This window comes from Dasypus novemcinctus, chromosome 31 (genome assembly GCF_030445035.2).
Source record: "Dasypus novemcinctus isolate mDasNov1 chromosome 31, mDasNov1.1.hap2, whole genome shotgun sequence".
Lineage (NCBI taxonomy): Eukaryota > Metazoa > Chordata > Mammalia > Cingulata > Dasypodidae > Dasypus > Dasypus novemcinctus.
The window spans coordinates 38,007,845-38,025,424 of NC_080703.1; the positions used below are offsets into that span (position 1 = coordinate 38,007,845).

Genomic DNA, 17,580 nt, shown 5'->3' on the forward strand with positions numbered 1-17,580 from the left:
ATTTTACCTTAACAATACAATAGGTCCTACAGGAAATACCTCACATTTGCTGGGTTTCCTCACCCTCCACTGCCTCATTTCTCTGTGAATAGATTTAGCCTATCTACACTATCCCCTTTCCCCTACAACCTGATATCCTCCACCATCTGCTATCTCTCCTATATTCCATCTCCCTTTCTTTGATCCACAAAATGTCTAACTCTTAATTTCTAATACCTTTGTTTAGTTTTCCATCTGGTATTCGTCCCTGAAACTATTACCTTTCTTTTCTCTTTCCCTCTCTCACGAAAACAATAGCCTCTTAGTACGTACCACATTCCTCCCATATTCAGTCGTCTACCTCATTATAGGTACTTTCCTACTACTATAACTCTACACAATTTACATGATCTAACCTCCATCCTCCCAGAACTCATATTGTTGCTTTGTAAACATATATCACCAATACTACTTCACACTTTTTCCTTCCTTACACAATTGACTTTCCCCAGCACTAATACTTTCCTTTAAAGTGAGCTTAACTAGCAATAAGAAATTGGAATAAGAACAAAGTGACAAAGAGAAGATATAACACTTACGCAAAAACAACAGCTAATTAATCTCCAAGACTAGACAAAGAAGCTAAGGAACTGATTAAACCCGTCAAGAAAAAATGTTGACAAGACAGCAACAAAAATCTACAAACCAAACCAGTAATCAGGAAAACATGGCTGAATCCAATCAACAAAGTGAAAATCAGGAAGGGGGGCAGGACTTCGCACAAGCAATGAAAGATCTCAGAACATTTATCACCAACAAATTTGATGAAGTAATGAAAGAGGTTAACAGCGTGAAGACAACACTTGGAGGGGAAATTGCAGACATGCGCAAAAAAATAACAGATATGATGGAAATGAACACCACAATTCAAGAAATCAAAAATACACTTGCAGCAAATATCAGCAGACTAGAAGAGGCAGAGCAGAGAATTAGTGATGTGGAAGACAGTGCATTGGAAATCAAACAGATAGTAGAAGTGGTCAATAAAAAGGTAGAAAAAATCCAGATAGGACTTAGGGACCTGAATGATAACGCAAAACGCTCAAACATACGTATTATAGGCATTCCAGAAGGAGAAGAGAAGGGAAAGGGGTCAGAAGGAGTGTTGCAGGAAATAATGAATGAAAACTTCCCAAATCTACTGAAAGAGACAGATGTACATATCCAAGAAGCACAGCGCACTCCACTGGTCATAAACCCCAACAGGCCCACCCCAAGACATATACTTGTCAAATTATCCAATGCTCAAGACAAAGAAAAAAATTCTAAAAGCAGCAAAAGAAAAGAAAACCATCACATACAAGGGAAACTCCATAAGATTAAGTGCTGATTTCTCATCTGAAACGATGGAGGCAAGAAGGCAGTGGTATGATATAGTCAAGGTACTAAAGGAAAAAAATTTCCAACCAAGAATACTCTATCCAACTAAACTAGCATTCAAAAATGATGGAGAGTTCAAAATATTCACAGATAAACAGAAACTGAAAGAGTATATCAACAAGAAACCTCCCCTTCAAGAAATTCTTAAGGGAATTCTGCAGGAAGAAAGGAAAAAACAGGACAGTCAGAGATGGAGGAGAGTGTAAAAGCAACAAGAAAGACAAAAATAGAAGGGGAAAATAAAATAATACAAACAAAATATAACAAACACAAATCCAACCAAAATATGGCTACCATAAATAACTCTCTAAACGTAATAACACTGAATGTCAATGGATTAAACTCACCTATGAAAAGATTCAGACTGGGACACTGGATAAGGAAATACGACCCATCTATATGCTGCCTACAAGAGACACATCTTAGACCCAGAGACTCATGGAGGTTGAAAGTGAATGGCTGGAAAACAATCATACAAGCAAACAACAACCAAAAAAAGGCAGGAGTAGCTATATTAATATCAGACAAAATAGACTTTAAATGCGAAACAATTGTGAGAGACAAAGAAGGATACTATATTTTAGTGAAAGGGACAATTTGTCAAGAAGATCGAACAATCATAAATATTTATGCTCCTAACAAGGGCGCCTCTAAATATGTGAGGCAAACGCTGGAAAAACTAAGTGAAAGAATAGATGCATATACAATTATAGTGGGGGATTTTAATACACCACTATCAACTCTGGACAGAACATCTCAAAAGAGAATCACTAAAGAAACAAAACATTTGAACAGTATATTAGAAGAGCTGGATCTAATAGACATATATAGATCATTACACCCAAACACAGCAGGATATACATTTTTCTCAAGCGCACATGGAACATTCTCCAAGATTGACCATATGCTAGGCCACAAAGAAAGGCTTAGTGAATTCAGAAAGATCAAAATCATACAAAACAATATCTCTGACCACAGTGGAGTGAAGCTGGAAATTTGCAAGGGACAGAGACCCAGACTTCACACGACAATTTGGAAATTAAACAGCACACTCTTAGAAAAACAGTGGGTCAAAGAGGAAATCTCAAAAGAAATCAATGACTACCTTGAAACAAATGATAATGATAACACAACATACCAAAATTTATGGGATGCAGCAAAAGCGGTACTGAGAGGGAAATTTATAGCCATAAATTCATATATCAAAAAAGAAGAAAGAGCAGAAATTGAAGAATTAACTGCACATTTGAAGGAATTAGAAAAACAACAACAAAGTAACCCAACAGGAAGAAGAAGGAAGGAAATAACAAAGATAAGAGCAGAACTAAATGAAATAGAAAATAAGAAAGCACTTGAAAAAATAAACAAGACCAAGAGCTGGTTTTTTGAGAAGATCAACAAAATTGACAAACCTTTAGCGAGACTAACAAAGAAAAAAAGAGAAAAGATGCAAATACACAAAATAAGAAATGAGAAAGGTGATATCACCACTGACCCCACAGAAATAAAGACTATCATAAGAGGATACTTTGAAAAACTATATTCCAACAAAAATGACAATTTAGAGGAAATGGACAAATTCCTAGAAATACATAAGCAGCCCATACTGACGAAAGAAGAAATTGATGATCTTAACAAACCAATCACAAGCAAAGAGATAGAATCAGTCATTAAAAATCTCCCAACTAAGAAGAGCCCAGGGCCAGACGGATTCACAGGTGAATTCTATAAAACATTCCAGAAAGAACTAACACCAATCCTGTTGAAACTATTCCAAAAAATCGAAACAGAAGGAACACTGCCTAATTCCTTCTATGATGCCAACATTACCCTAGTACCAAAGCCAAACAAAGACACCACAAGAAAGGAAAATTACAGACCAATTTCTCTAATGAACCTAGACGCAAAAATACTTAACAAAATACTTGCTAATCGTATTCAACAACAAATTAAACGAATTATACACCATGACCAAGTGGGATTTATTCCAGGTATGCAAGGATGGTTCAACATAAGAAAATCAATCAATGTAATACACCATATAAACAGATTGAGAGAAAAAAACCACATGATTATATCTATAGATGCAGAAAAGGCATTTGACAAAATACAGCACCCCTTCCTGATAAAAACACTCCAAAAGATCGGAATACAAGGAAACTTTTTGAACATGATAAAGAGTATATATGAAAAACCTAAAGCCAACATTGTTTACAATGGCGAAATCCTAAAATCCTTCCCTCTAAAATCAGGAACAAGACAAGGATGCCCATTGTCTCCGCTCCTATTTAACATTGTCTTGGAAGTACTGGCTCGAGCACTGAGACAAGAACCAGATATAAAAGGCATTCAAATTGGAAGGGAAGAAGTCAAAATTTCATTATTTGCAGATGACATGATCCTATATATAGAAAACCCTGAGAGATCTACAAAAAAGCTCCTAGAACTCATAAATGAGTTTAGCAAAGTCGCAGGTTATAAGATCAATGCGCAAAAATCAGTAGCATTTCTATACACCAATAATGAGCAAGATCAGGAGGAAATCAAGAAACAAATACCATTCACAATAGTAAATAAAAAAATCAAATACTTAGGAATAAATTTAACTAAAGAGGTAAAAAACTTATACATCGAGAACTATACAAGATTGTTCAAGGAAATCAAAGAAGACCTAAATAAATGGAAGAATATTCCCTGTTCATGGATAGGAAGACTGAATATTATTAAGATGTCTATCCTACCAAAACTGATCTACATATTCAATGCAATCCCAATAAAAATCAACACAGCCTTCTTTAAGGAACTAGAAAAACTAACTACGAAATTTATTTGGAATAAAAAGAGGCCCCGAATAGCCAAAGACATATTGAAAAAGAAAAACGAAATAGGAGGAATCACACTTCCTGACTTCAAAACATACTACAAAGCTACAGTAGTGAAAACAGCATGGTACTGGCATAAGGAGAGACACACAGACCAATGGAATCGAATTGAAAGTTCAGATATAGAACCTAATGTATACAGCCATATAATATTCGATAAAGCCACCAAACCCTCACAACTGGGAGAGAATGGCCTATTCAACAAATGGTGCCTGGAGAACTGGATAGCTATATGTAGAAGAATGAAAGAGGATTACCATCTCACACCTTATACAAAGATCAACTCAAGATGGATCAAAGACCTAAATATAAGAGCCAAGACCATAAAGACCTTAGAAAGCAGCGTAGGGAAACATCTACAGGACCTTGTAATAGGAAATGGCTTCATGAATATCACACCAAAAGCACGAGCAGCAAAAGAACAAATAGATAAATGGGACTACCTCAAAATTAAAGCCTTCTGCACCTCAAAGGAGTTTGTCAAGAAAGTAAAAAGGGAACCCACACAATGGGAGAAAATATTTGGCAACCATATATCTGATAAGAGACTTATAACTTGCATATATAAAGAACTCATAGACCTCGAAAACAAAAAGATAAACAACCCATTTAAAAAATGGGAAAAAGATTTAAACAGACACTTCTCCAAAGAAGAAATACAAATGGCTAAAAAGCACATGAAAAAATGCTCCAAATCCCTAGCTATCAGGGAAATGCAAATCAAAACTACAATGAGATACCATCTTACTCCCATAAGATTGGCAGCCATGAAAAAAACAGTAGAATACAAATGCTGGAGAGGATGTGAAGAAAGGGGAACACTCATCCATTGCTGGTGGGAATGCAGAAGGATCCAACCATTCTGGAGGACAGTTTGGCAGTTTCTCAAAAAATTATCCATAGATTTGCCATATGACCCAGCAATACCACTGCTGGGTATATACCCATCAGATATGAAAACAAGGACACAAACCGATATATGTACACCAATGTTCACAGCAGCATTGTTCACCATCGCCAAAAGTTGGAATCAATCCAAAAGTCCATCAACAGATGAGTGGATCAATAAAATGTGGTATATACACACAATGGAATACTACTCAGCTGTAAGAACCAATACACTACAATCGCACGTGATAACATGGATGAACCTTGAGAATCTTATGTTGAGTGAAGCAACCCAGGCATTGAAGGACAAATACTATATGACCTCAATGATATGAAATAAGTTAACTGCCTCAGAGAGCTAGAGTCTGGAAAAGTGGCTTACTGGAAATCGGGGGTTGGAGGAAGGATGTGAGTTAATGTCTGTAGGGGTGGAATCTGTGATGAGCTGGGGGTAAGAATGAAGGGACAAAATGGGGGCAAGGGGTTACCTTCGGGTGGGGTTTTCTGGGTTTGAGGGGGGCTGGGGATGGGAAGAGGGGTAATATGGTCCAAGAAATAGGTGGGAGGGAGGGGCAACATACAAACATGGGAGAGTGCCAGAAGTTCATTGAGAACTAAATGTTGAGTAAAACGTATCAAAGTATAAGTAGGAGGGTTACCTGGTTAGGACGCTCAGGGGGTATGGTCTGATGCGGGACGGACTCCGGAGGGAATAGCTGAAGGCTCATTTTGCCAAGGTGGGTTCTACCATTGGGTGGGGTGGACCCATATCCTGGGGAAGACTAATGCCGTCGAATAGAGAGAACTGTATCTCTCGTGAGAAAGGACGGCTCCCAGGGTATTAGATTGGCAGGCGTTGTGGGCCCTAAGGGGAGGGGAAAATGGACGTGCAATGGATGGAACAAAGGTAAATAAGGGGGCAAAAGAGGAGTTATGTGAGAGTACACGAGGATGAATATAAAACAGCTAATATTACACCAAAAACATATAGAGGACGACAGACTAATAATGAAAACCATAAGACAAAACATAGGATAACTAAAAAATTTAGAAAACTGTACAACCTAAAGTATGGACCACATAGTAAGCACAAATGTTACCTTGTTTGAAAACTATAGTTTCGGAATCTGTACATCAGTTTCAGGAAATATGATATGAATAAGTTAAAAGATTATTGCTGTGGAAGGGAAAAGGTTTTATGGTGGATCTGGGGAAATACTGTATATTGTATATATGAATTTTGGTGATCTAAGACTCTTCTGAAGCTGACATTATGTTGGGATTCACTTTACGGGAAGTTTTGGATCACAGAGTGGTTCAACAATGGCAGCGGAGGAATACTGATATGGGATGTTATTGACAGGATATATATGGTTGACAGGGAGTTATACAGGGCATATGCCCAGGGTATATGGTAATGTCTATATATACTCATAGTGGAAACAATTAAAAACAACAGCTGGGGGGGTACTGGGCTCCTGGCCGGGGGGTCACTGTTGTGGGCCCTGGGAGAGCAGCGGCAATCCTCCAGGTGCAACGGCAAGAACCAGGAAGGAAGGAGGGCCCAACAGTGGGCTCTTGATACTAATGGCTACACTTTTGAGCCTATGCACCTGCAATAAGAACAAGGCCTAGAGTAGCATTGTGCCTGGGGGTTTCCTCCTGACAGCCTTCATGTTACTCAAATGTGGCCACTCTCACAGCCAAACTCAGCGTGTAGATGTGATGCATTCCCCCCAGCGTGGGACACGACACCCGGGGATGAGCCTCCCTGGCACCGAGGGATCACTACCACATACCAGCTGAAGAAGCAACTAGAAAATGACCTTGAATTAAAGATTCAATGCGGAACAGCAGAATATACCTGTCTACATATAATAACATGACTTCGGGAAGCGGTTTCACCTAATGTAAGGGGGAAATGGAAAGGAGAAATGAGATTATAAGGCTGTGAGTCTCTAAAAAAGAGTCTGGAGGTTGTCAGAAGGAATACCCCTATGTACAACTGAACAGAGTCTAAGAGACAGATAAGGTAGATACAACCCCAGGTATTGGTTCTTTTGAGGGATAAAGAGACCCACGGGTTCTATGGTCATGGCAGAAGGGGTTCACTGCCATGACAGATGGCCCTTCTTTGGAGCTGGTGTTTCTGTGTGATGGAAATGGACTCAGAGGGGATCTCTTTTCACAAGACTTGCATGCTACTTTATTGGAATTGTAGTTGGTGCTGGGTTTAAGATATATGTAGGGGATTTGAATCTCCTTACTGATAATATGACACCCAGGCCCAGAGCCTCAACAGACTTCAGCTCCTACACTTTGACTTATTGGACTTACTCCACTCAGCTAACATGGAGTTGAAGAAGGTCAACCACCACAACATGGAGCCTAGAGTGTCTACAACTAGAAGCGGGAAGAGTGCATCCAGTACCCATGTGGAATCTAAGCCCTCACTTGACATAGGTGTGCAATGGACACAACCAATCCAATGTCCACAGAGAAAATGTGGAATGGGTGTGGGAACGGTAGCCATGGGGGCTGCTGGGTGTGGGGAACTGGGAGGAAGAGATGAGATGTGGAGGCATTTTCGGGACGTGGAGTTGTCCTGGATAGTGCTTCACGGACAATTACGGGACACTGTAGATCCCCCCAGGGCCCACTGGATGGAACGTGAGAGAGTCTGGGCTATGATGTGGACCATTGACTATGGGGTGCAGTGATGCTCAGAGATGAACTTACCAGGTGCAATGGATGTATCACGATGATGGGAGAGAGTGTTGCTGTGGGGGGAGTGGGGGGCAGGGGCGGTGGGGTTGAATGGGACCTCATATATATTTTTTAATGTAATTTAAAATAATAATAATAAATAAATATTTTTAAAAAAATTTAAAATGAGAAAAAAAAAAAAAGAAAATTTAAAATGAGAAAGAAAAAAAAAAAAGAAAAGAAAAGAAATCCAAACTGTAAAGGGAGAAGTAAAACTTGCACTCTTTGCAGATGACACGATCCTATATATATAGAAAGTCCCCAAAAATCTACAACAAAGCTAACATTGCTAACAAATTCAGCAAAGTGGTGGAGCACAAAATAAACATGCAAAAATCAGTAGTGTTTCTACATACTAGTAATGAGCAATCTGAGGAGCAAATCAAGGAAAGAATTCCATTTACAACAGCAACTAACTAAAAGAATCAAATATCTAGGAATAAACTTATCCAAGGATATAAAGAACTTCTATTTGGAAAACTATAAAACTTTGCTAAAAGAAATCAAAGATCTATATAAATGGAATGACATTCTATGCTCATGAACTGAAAATCAAGATATTGTTAAGATGTCAATTCTACCCAAAGACCTACAAAAACTAAAGAATATTCTGTGTTCATGGATTGGAAGACTAAATATTGTTAAGGTATCAATTCTACCAAAAGTAATTTACAGATTCAATGTAATTCCAATCAAATTTCTAAGAACCCACTTGGCAGAAATGGATAAACCAATCATCTTATTTTTATGGAGGAGTAAAGGGCCCCAAATAGATACAGTCATCTTGAAAAAGAAGAACGAAGTTGGAGGACTCACACTTCCCGTTCTTAAAACATATGACAAAGCTACAGTGGTCAAAACAGCATGGTATGAGCACAAGGATAGGTATATAGACCAATGAAATTGAATTCAGAATTCAGAAATCAGCCCCAATATTTATGGCCACCTGATTTTTCACAAGAGGGCGAAGACCACCCAACTGAGAAATAACAGTCTCTTCAACAAATGGTGCTGGGCGAACTGGATCTCTACTTGCAAAATGATGAATATATATCTGTACCTCAAACCATGTACAGGAATAAACTCAACGTAGATTAAAAGGCCTAAATATAAGTGCCAGAAAAATAAGACTCCTAGAACCAAATGTAGGGTCACATCTTCAAGTGTTGGAGAGAATGTGGAGAAATAGAACACTCAGTCACTGCTGGTGGGAACATGGTGCAAGCACCGTGAAAGGTTTGGTGGTTCCTCGGAAAGTCCAGTACGAATTACCATATGACCCGATAATCTCACTTTAGGTATAGACACAAAAAAATTGAAAGCAGGGATTTGAATAGATATTTGCACACCAATGTCCACAGTGGCATTAGTCACAATTGCCAAATGATGGAAGCAACCCCAGTGTCCATCAACTGATGAATGGATAAACAAAATGTGATACATACACACATGAAATATTAGGCAACTGTGAAAAGGAATGAAGTTCTGATATATGTGACAACATGGAGGAACTAGAAAGACATCCTGTTGAGTGAAACAAGGCAGATGCAAAAGGACAAATATTGTTTCATCTCACTGATATGGAATAATTGGAATAAGTAAACTCACAGAGGCAGATTCTTTGATATAGGTTTGGGATGGGGTTCAGGTAGGGAACAGGGAGTTAAGACCAAAAATGTACAGAATTGCTATTTGGGATGATGGAAAGCTTTTGCTAATGGGTGGTGGTGTGGTAGTACAACTATATGAACATAATAAACAGTTCTGAGTTATATATTTGAATGTGGTTAAAGGGAAATAGGCTATAAATATGTTCCTAGAATAAAACTTAGAAACAAAACTGGAACAAAACTATAAAGCTGTACAATACAAACAGCGAACCCTAAGTTATACCATAGATTTACAATAAATAGTATGATTAAAAAAAAGTAGGCTTTCATCAATTGTAACAAATATACCACACCAAAGCAAAGTTTTAATAACAAGGCAGTATATAGGAATATTGTATTTTATGCATGATTTTTCTGTAAACCCACAACTTCTCTAATAAGAAAAATCCAAATAGCTCCTAGATAACAAGATATTAATATTCTAAAACCAGGTGAGGCGCTTCAAGTAAATTTTCAAATATTATCTTGTGTATGCTTTGAACAAGATAAAGTCACACACAGAAATGTTATTTAAAGCATTCATAGGAATTTGTATGTAAGCTTGGTTCTCCAAAATGACCGGATACAAATTTTTAATGTCCCTTTTAGGCAAGACTTTTAATATATGAAAGAAAAATGTTAAGAACTCCACTTAAGAATTTGCTGTTATCACAAATAGGCGCCACCACTGCTGGGACCAGTTTAGTTTTACATCTCATCAGTGCAGTGCCCCATTTGAGGGGTGTTGATGAGTTAGCAAAACCCAATAATCTTTAATTTAGATTAAAGCCTATAAAAATGTAATATGCAGGGCAATAATAAGTCTCAGGAGTTGTTCTTTAATCATTAATTAATGGCATAACCAATAAATAACAGTGTTTCTCCCATTCTTATTTCTAACAGCGGGTCCTTACCATTATGATTGTGTGTTTATTTATGTGCACACACAAGGCTTCTATCAAACTCAGGCATTCCATCCAGTTTTGGAAGTTTAATGTTCATTTTCTAAAACCACAGTTACCGTCACTTGCAAGAAGTGGTTTTTTCCTAGCTCTTCCAGCTGAGTTTGTGATGTTTGGCCACCTTCCTTCAAGTCTTTAGAAAATTACATGGTTTGGGAAAAAAAATATATAAAGTGCTGTCTGAGAAGCAATAGAACAAAATGTCCAATTCATATTAAATGCCTTTAGTCTCCTTCTGGTGTCCCTAAAAGGGGCCAAGTCAACCTCAATCAACCTTTCCAAACAAGGTGTGGCTATCTTTGAAAACAAAAAATTACGCAATCATTTCCCTGAAATTGCAATCCAAGGACATATTTTCTAGGTCTTCTCCCTCTGAAAAGCCAAACAAAAAATGTCCTTTAAAGTTCTTCTACTCTGGATATCAGAAAAGAAGCCTCTCGCTTTGGCTAGGGAAACAACAACAACAAGAGATAAACACAGCACCAGCACCATCTAAAGACACCCTGTCAGAATTCCCTGGGGCCAGTTTCAAGAGAATCTGGGCCCTGACCTTCCCCAAACAGAAGACTGATGAACCGGGTTTGCCCTTTGGTATTTGCTACTGTAAGTCAAAGACAAAAAGCCCCACTTGGGCTCCGTGAAAAGAAATACCTCTCTGCGGCTGTAACCCGCACTGTGAGCAGAAGTAACGCTGCTCATCAGAGCAAAAGGCTCCCCGGCACTGGCTGCAGCCCTCAAGCAGCCGAGCCCTGCCAGTGCCTTAGCTGTGGTTCCTGTAAAGGAAGTTGTTTCTTTGACGCTGAAGGAGTCCACGACGCTCTTAGAAGGGCCCTGTCCAATGCAGTAGCCACTGGCCACACGTGCCTGCTGAGCACTTGAAGCATGGCTAGTGCAAATCCAGATGTGCTCTGAATGTCAAACACACGCCTGATTTCAAAGATGGTACAAGAGAATGTAAAATTTTTATTCTAATCAACAATTGCCTTTTACGTTGAGTGCGTGTGGCAATGACAATATTTTGGATATACTGGGTAAAGAAAATGCTTTTATCATTTTATACGCCTGTTTCTTTTTTTTAATGTGGTTACTAGAAAATTTAAAAACACATGTATGACTCACGTTAGTGGCTTGTGTTATAGCTCTGGTGAACAATATAGCCTTACACCTTCTAATCAGCAACCATCTCATCCTGAGTTGCTCATCTCTCCACTACACTTCCAGATGGTTATTCTTCAGCGTGCTCCAAATACCAAATTAATACTATTCTAAGGCTACCTTTCCTGATTCCCTGTTCCTAAGAAGAGAGCAGAACACAACAAAGTCTAGATGAGAGCTCTTTCTACTCCCGAGAGCCAAGTTTTTTTCCAGCTAGACCACAATGCCAACTAAAACACAGTCAAAGTTTCAGGGGCGGAAGAGACTGATGTCAAGGACAAGTGGGAAGGTAAATTAACCACACACACAAACAGAACACCATATTCCACCTGAAACTTATTCATAAACTTACTCAAAGTTTCCATTTTTTCTTAAATTTCTTTAGTCCTTATCCTTCTTTAGGTACAAGAGTGTAAGAAGTCTGTAGGACGTGTAAGCTGCCCACATCATCTTCCACATCCACGTCACACCACACCCTTTCTGGTGGTTGGGTATTGCCCGCTGAGTGTATGTACATGTGTGTGCATTTAAACTAACACTGAATGATGAGATTTAGGGTGATTTTTAAATATGACTTCACTTTCCGTAGACCGCACCTAACTTGAAAATTGGGCCATGTGGTGTCCCTGCCCCTTGCCCCAACTAAGCCTTGGTACCACCCAACCCGTTGGCTGTAGAACCATTTCCTCTCCTCGCACACACACACGTACACTCACAGTGAGGGGGCCCTTTTCACAAAGTCCTGACCTCTTATTTCAAACCTCCTCTGTACACGGCATACACAGACCTGCTCAAGCAGCACGGAGGCTTTGGTGAACGGACCCAGTGTCTGCTTTTCTTCCCAAATCTTGCATTGCCCTTACCTTGACTTGCTCATTGGAGGTTACAGCACAGAACACGATCTCTGTGAATCCTTGGGACGGAAACATACGGAAGCAGATGCCACCAATAACACGGCCATCTTTAATCAAAGCTAGGGTTTTGTGTTTCCTGAAAGAAGAAGACAATGTCACAGTTTGGACCTATCTTGGTTATAGAAACATATTTTGGGAGTGTCCCTCATTAACTAACCAAGAAAAGGGGAGAAGAGTATATCCTCAGTTTTTAAGGAAACCTTCATGTGGCCACTCTCTCTGCAGACCACCCCTTGAGTGGACTTTGGAGAGCAAGCTTGCCCGCACAAGACTCCATCTGAGCTCCCATGAGTACAAAATGCCCATCACCTGAGAAGTGCCCACAGTTTTCAAAGAAAGGGCAGCGTGTGTGTGGAGCTGCTCTGGGCATGGTCCACCCAATGTCTGGAGACCCATAGTAAGGGTCAGCAGAGAGCAAGAAGGCATGACCAAATGGGACCTATGCTTCTGAAGAGTTTCCCTTGACTCAGAAACACTACAGAAATGTTATGAAAAAGAGCACAAAACCCGCATGCACAATCTGCCACGCCCTGCATTCTGAGATGAACTCAGACCTTCTTCCTGTGCCATCACTCTGAAGACTAGCACGTGCATATCACAGTCCACATAGGTGTGAGTTAAAGATGTTAAAATACTTTCAATTAGAAAAATTTAGTTGTTTTTTTTTTTTTTAAATAAGCAGTGGGTCTTCAAAGTTAAGCTAATGACCTAATAATTTTCCTGAAGTTTGCATGCCTGTGCAATGATGGTACCTAATGAAGATACCAAAACCAAGGATGTTTTGACAAGGACAAAAGTGGGAAATCCTCTTACTATTTAATTTCTACCATCGCTATAGTGAACAAAGCACAGGTTGGTGACCAGCAATGTCAACTACAGAGCTTCATTATTAGTATTAATTAACACAAAAATTGATAAACTTTTGGATAATTCGTCTTGTTTCTTTTAGGCATGGAAACCAGCTTGATGCAGCTCTGCAGCCAGTGGTGGGACTTGAGGCTATAGGATTTGGAGTCCCTAATCCACTCTAATTCACTCTAATTAGTTTCTATTTCACTTAAAAAGGAGGCGGAAGCGGACGTGGCTCAACTGAGAGTGCGCCCGACTACCATATGGGAGGTCCAGGGTTCAAACCCCGGGCCTCCCTGACCCGTGTGATGAGCTGGCCCACGCGCGTCGCTGCTGTGTGCAAGGAGTGCCATGCCACACAGGGGTGTCCTCCGCATAGGGGAGCCCCACACGCAAGGAGTGCACACAGTAAGGAGAGCCGTCCCATGCAAAAAAAAGCACAGCCCACCCAGGAGTGGCGCCGCACACACAGAGAGTTGACACAGCAAGATGATGCAACCAAAAGAGACACAGATTCCCGGTGCCACAAAGAATGCAATTGGATACGGAAGAACACACAGTAAATGGGCACAGAGAGCAAGCTAGGGCGGGTGGGGAGGGGAGAGAAATAAATAAATAATAACAAATAAATAAATAAGAAGTATTAAATAAAAAATAAAAAGGGAATCAGGAAGAAGGGAAAACAAAGCACCACGTACGGGTCAAAGACGAGCCGCGTGATGTACTCTTTGGGCATTCGGGGCAGCTGGTGGGAGAACACGTTCTGTAGCCCCACCAGCCACATCAGGATCTTCTTGTTGGGTTTCTGGTTCAGAGAGTTGCCAACCACGTGGAATTCAATCACACCCCTGCGCTCCTCCAGCCTTGCCGCCTCGTCCCTGGCCGAATGTGCCGAGAGAAAATTGGTCTGCGGTGCAGGAGAGAGGGGAGAATTACACTTGGCTCTCCTCTGAGGACAGTTCTTACATCAGATCGTGGGCATGGGACACATCCCCACTGTGTTCTAATAAGGCAGGGGTGTGTGGATTTCAGGACCCTACACACACGCGCACACGTGCAGATACACACAAGTCCTGAAGACCAATTAGAAAAGACAGGGAAAGCATTCTGAGGGGTCAGAGGATTATTATACAAGGACATGAATGATATTTGGTCTTCATTAGGGATAAACAAACTTTTTCTGAAAACGTGTCTGTTGCAACTCCTCAACTACCTTTGCAGAGTGAAAGCAGCTATAGACCATCGGTAAATCAATGTGTGTAGCAGTATTCCAAGAAAACTTAGTTAACAACAGCAACAACGGGGACAAGGTAGATTTGGCCTGCAGGCTATCGTTTGCCAATCCCTGTTAAGTGGAATCCCCTCTGATTGGGCTTTTAAGACCATCCTCGGAATGGAAGATCCCAACTTCTCATTACAGGCCCAATTCCTGTCGATATTGTTAGCGCCTCTCTTTGGAGGTCACTTTTCTTTCCAGAGAAATATCTGCTGACCCACACTCAACCATAGTTGGCAGCGCAACTCTGCGTCAGCAAATCCTGTTCTCCGTCCTATTTAAGCCACCTAGTAGAGTGCAGGTAAATGCTCAGCAAACAAAAGCCCTCATTTGTAGCATTGGCTTATTTCCATGATCTAGAGGCAGCTGCCCACATGAAATATTTCCACCTTGGTCCTTTTCAAGCCACAACTCTATTTAACAAACAGTTCACAAAATGCATGAGATTTTAACAATTGTACCCATGGATGGTACGACAAGCCACCTTCAGCACAGTATTAAATCCACACAACAGATCTTGAAATGGGTAATGGCATTCCCATTTTAAAGGTGGAAAAACTGAGCTCAGCTAATCTGTGAAGTTACTAAATCCCTCAAAGACAAGTTCACAAAAAAAGGGACTTCAGTCTTGAGTCCCCACAGACGGGACATCTAGAAGGAAACGCAAAGGACAATTTTATCACGAGATTTTTTTGTTCTCCACCTCATTCCAGAACCCTGAGTTATCCTCAATACCATAAAATGATCACCTAAGGAAACATAACCGATGAAAAATCACTACTTTCATCTAGCAGAGCAGCAGAAAAAAAAATTTTTTTTAAGATGCTTTGCAAAATAATCTACCAACCACTTGAGAGCAGTGGAAGCATATGAAGACATACCAGAAATGTCTTCAACTGTCCTTCCCCAGACATGGCTGCAGTGCTCTTACACCAAAAATGTTTTGCCTAAATCTAACCATGAGGAAACAACCAGCCAAATCCAAATAAAGGGGATGTTACGCAAAACTAGTGACTAGAACATTTCAACTACGTCAGTGTCTTGAAAGATCTAGATGAAACTAAAGAGATAAAGAGAAAAGAGCCAAATGCAATCCTAAATCTCTAACTGATTCTTTAACAACGAATGTTATAAAGGACATAATTTGGACATAAGGGGAATTTGGATATGGTTGTCTATTAGGCCAAGGGTTGGCAAACTTTTCTATAAAGTAACAGATAATAAATTATTTTAGGCTTTGTCGGACACACATCCTCCTCCTCAATCATTCAGCTCTGCTGTTGTTGCACAAGAGGCCAAAAACAATACGCTTCAATAAAAGTTTATTTATAGACCAGGCGGCAGGCCACATTTGGCCTGCTTACTGCATTAAAACATTAGAGACTAATAATATCGTAACTAGGCTAAATTTTCTGAGAGTGGTAACTATATTGTGGTTATGTAAGGGAAGAGCCTTCTTCTTAGAAGACACATACAGAAATAGTTAGGGTGAAGTGTTAGGACATCTGACATGGTTCCAAATGGAGAGAGAGAGAATGTGGCACAATATTAATGATAGGTAATTCTAGGTGGAGAAACTATAGATCTTTGTCATAGGATTCTTGTAACTTGCATGAGTGTTTGAAATTTTCAAAATAAAAACTTGAGCAGCAACGGTGCCTTCAGCTGTGTTACAGTCTTAGTAGCCCCCCTGTGGTGTGGTATTCTACAAGGGAATCATCTCTTAATCAGCTGTCCCTCCTCTCCCTCCCCACCCTTCCCACTCCATCCAATGCAAACCAGGGTAGCAGAATATGTCACTTTCTCAGCGTTATCACCCCCATTTCTGACAGCTGGAGGGGCCAGAGCAGCAGAAGGGGTCGACCAGCTGTCTGCTCGGGCGGGCCCTGCTGACCTCTGGTCCCAGCATGGCCGTGGGGTCCGTGATGGTAGACATGACCTCGTTGATCAACTCCATCGGAATATCCCCCATAACTCGGGGCTTCTTGGCCTCCTCCACAGCATGAGAATCATTCATTTTCCTCTTTTCTCCTGTAGCAACCCAAATAAAAGGGCAAACAACATGAAATTTTAGACACAATATAGATAATACATGCCAATCCAACTAATGATCTAATAACATTAACAAGCGTGATTGGTAAGTGGGTCAACTCCCCACATACCAGGGAAGGGGAGGTGGTGGGAGATGGGAGAGAGAGGAGGTCAAGATAACCATAAACCACAGATTTATTCCGAATATTTTCAATTTTTTACGATGATGTTTTAACTCGATATGTGAGTTATTAAGGCACATGTTTCTTCATTTGCAAATCATGGTGTGATTCCAATTGTCATTGGTTGTTAATGTCTAGCTTCTTGCTTTTTTTGTCAGAGAACAAGGCCTGTGTGATACCAACATGTCAAGAGGTTTTGAAACTTGCTTCCAGGATGAAAATGAGAGCAGTTTTTATAATGTGCAGTGTCATTCTGGAAGTTAATTCCAAGTTTTGAAGTAATTGATCTCTACTAGATCAAGCTTGTTGGCCTTATTTTCAACTCCTTTATATCCTTACTAATATTTGTCTGCTCAATCTATGATTTACTGAGAAATGTTTGTTCAAACATCCAATTGTGGTGGTTGATTTATTTCTTGTACTTACATTATTTTTTGCTTTATCCATTTTGAGGCTAAATGATTTGCAATATACAAGTGAACTGTATAATTTTTTTTTTTAAGATTTATTTATTTATTTATTTATTTAATTCCCCCCCTCCCCCGGTTGTCTGTTCTCTGTGCCTATTTGCTGCGTCTTGTTTCTTTGTCTGCTTCTGTTGTCGTCA

The 17,580-nt window shown here is 40.0% G+C and overlaps 1 protein-coding gene across 3 annotated transcripts in view; it reads right to left on the reverse strand.

Annotated features, from left to right (window-relative positions):
• The window catches only part of KAT2B (lysine acetyltransferase 2B), a 115,813-nt gene that overhangs the window by 29,096 nt on the left and 69,137 nt on the right, over positions 1-17,580 (reverse strand). For all 3 annotated transcript variants that reach the window (XR_011647838.1, XM_058290690.1, XM_058290689.1), the window contains exons 9-11: positions 16,655-16,791; positions 14,183-14,391; positions 12,585-12,711 (exon numbers count right to left, since the gene is read on the reverse strand). Coding sequence is in view for 2 of the 3 variants with exons in the window: in XM_058290690.1 (XP_058146673.1) it covers positions 12,585-12,711; positions 14,183-14,391; positions 16,655-16,791 (473 nt within the window). In the remaining variant the exon portion in view is untranslated. The remainder of the gene's footprint in view (positions 1-12,584; positions 12,712-14,182; positions 14,392-16,654; positions 16,792-17,580) is intronic.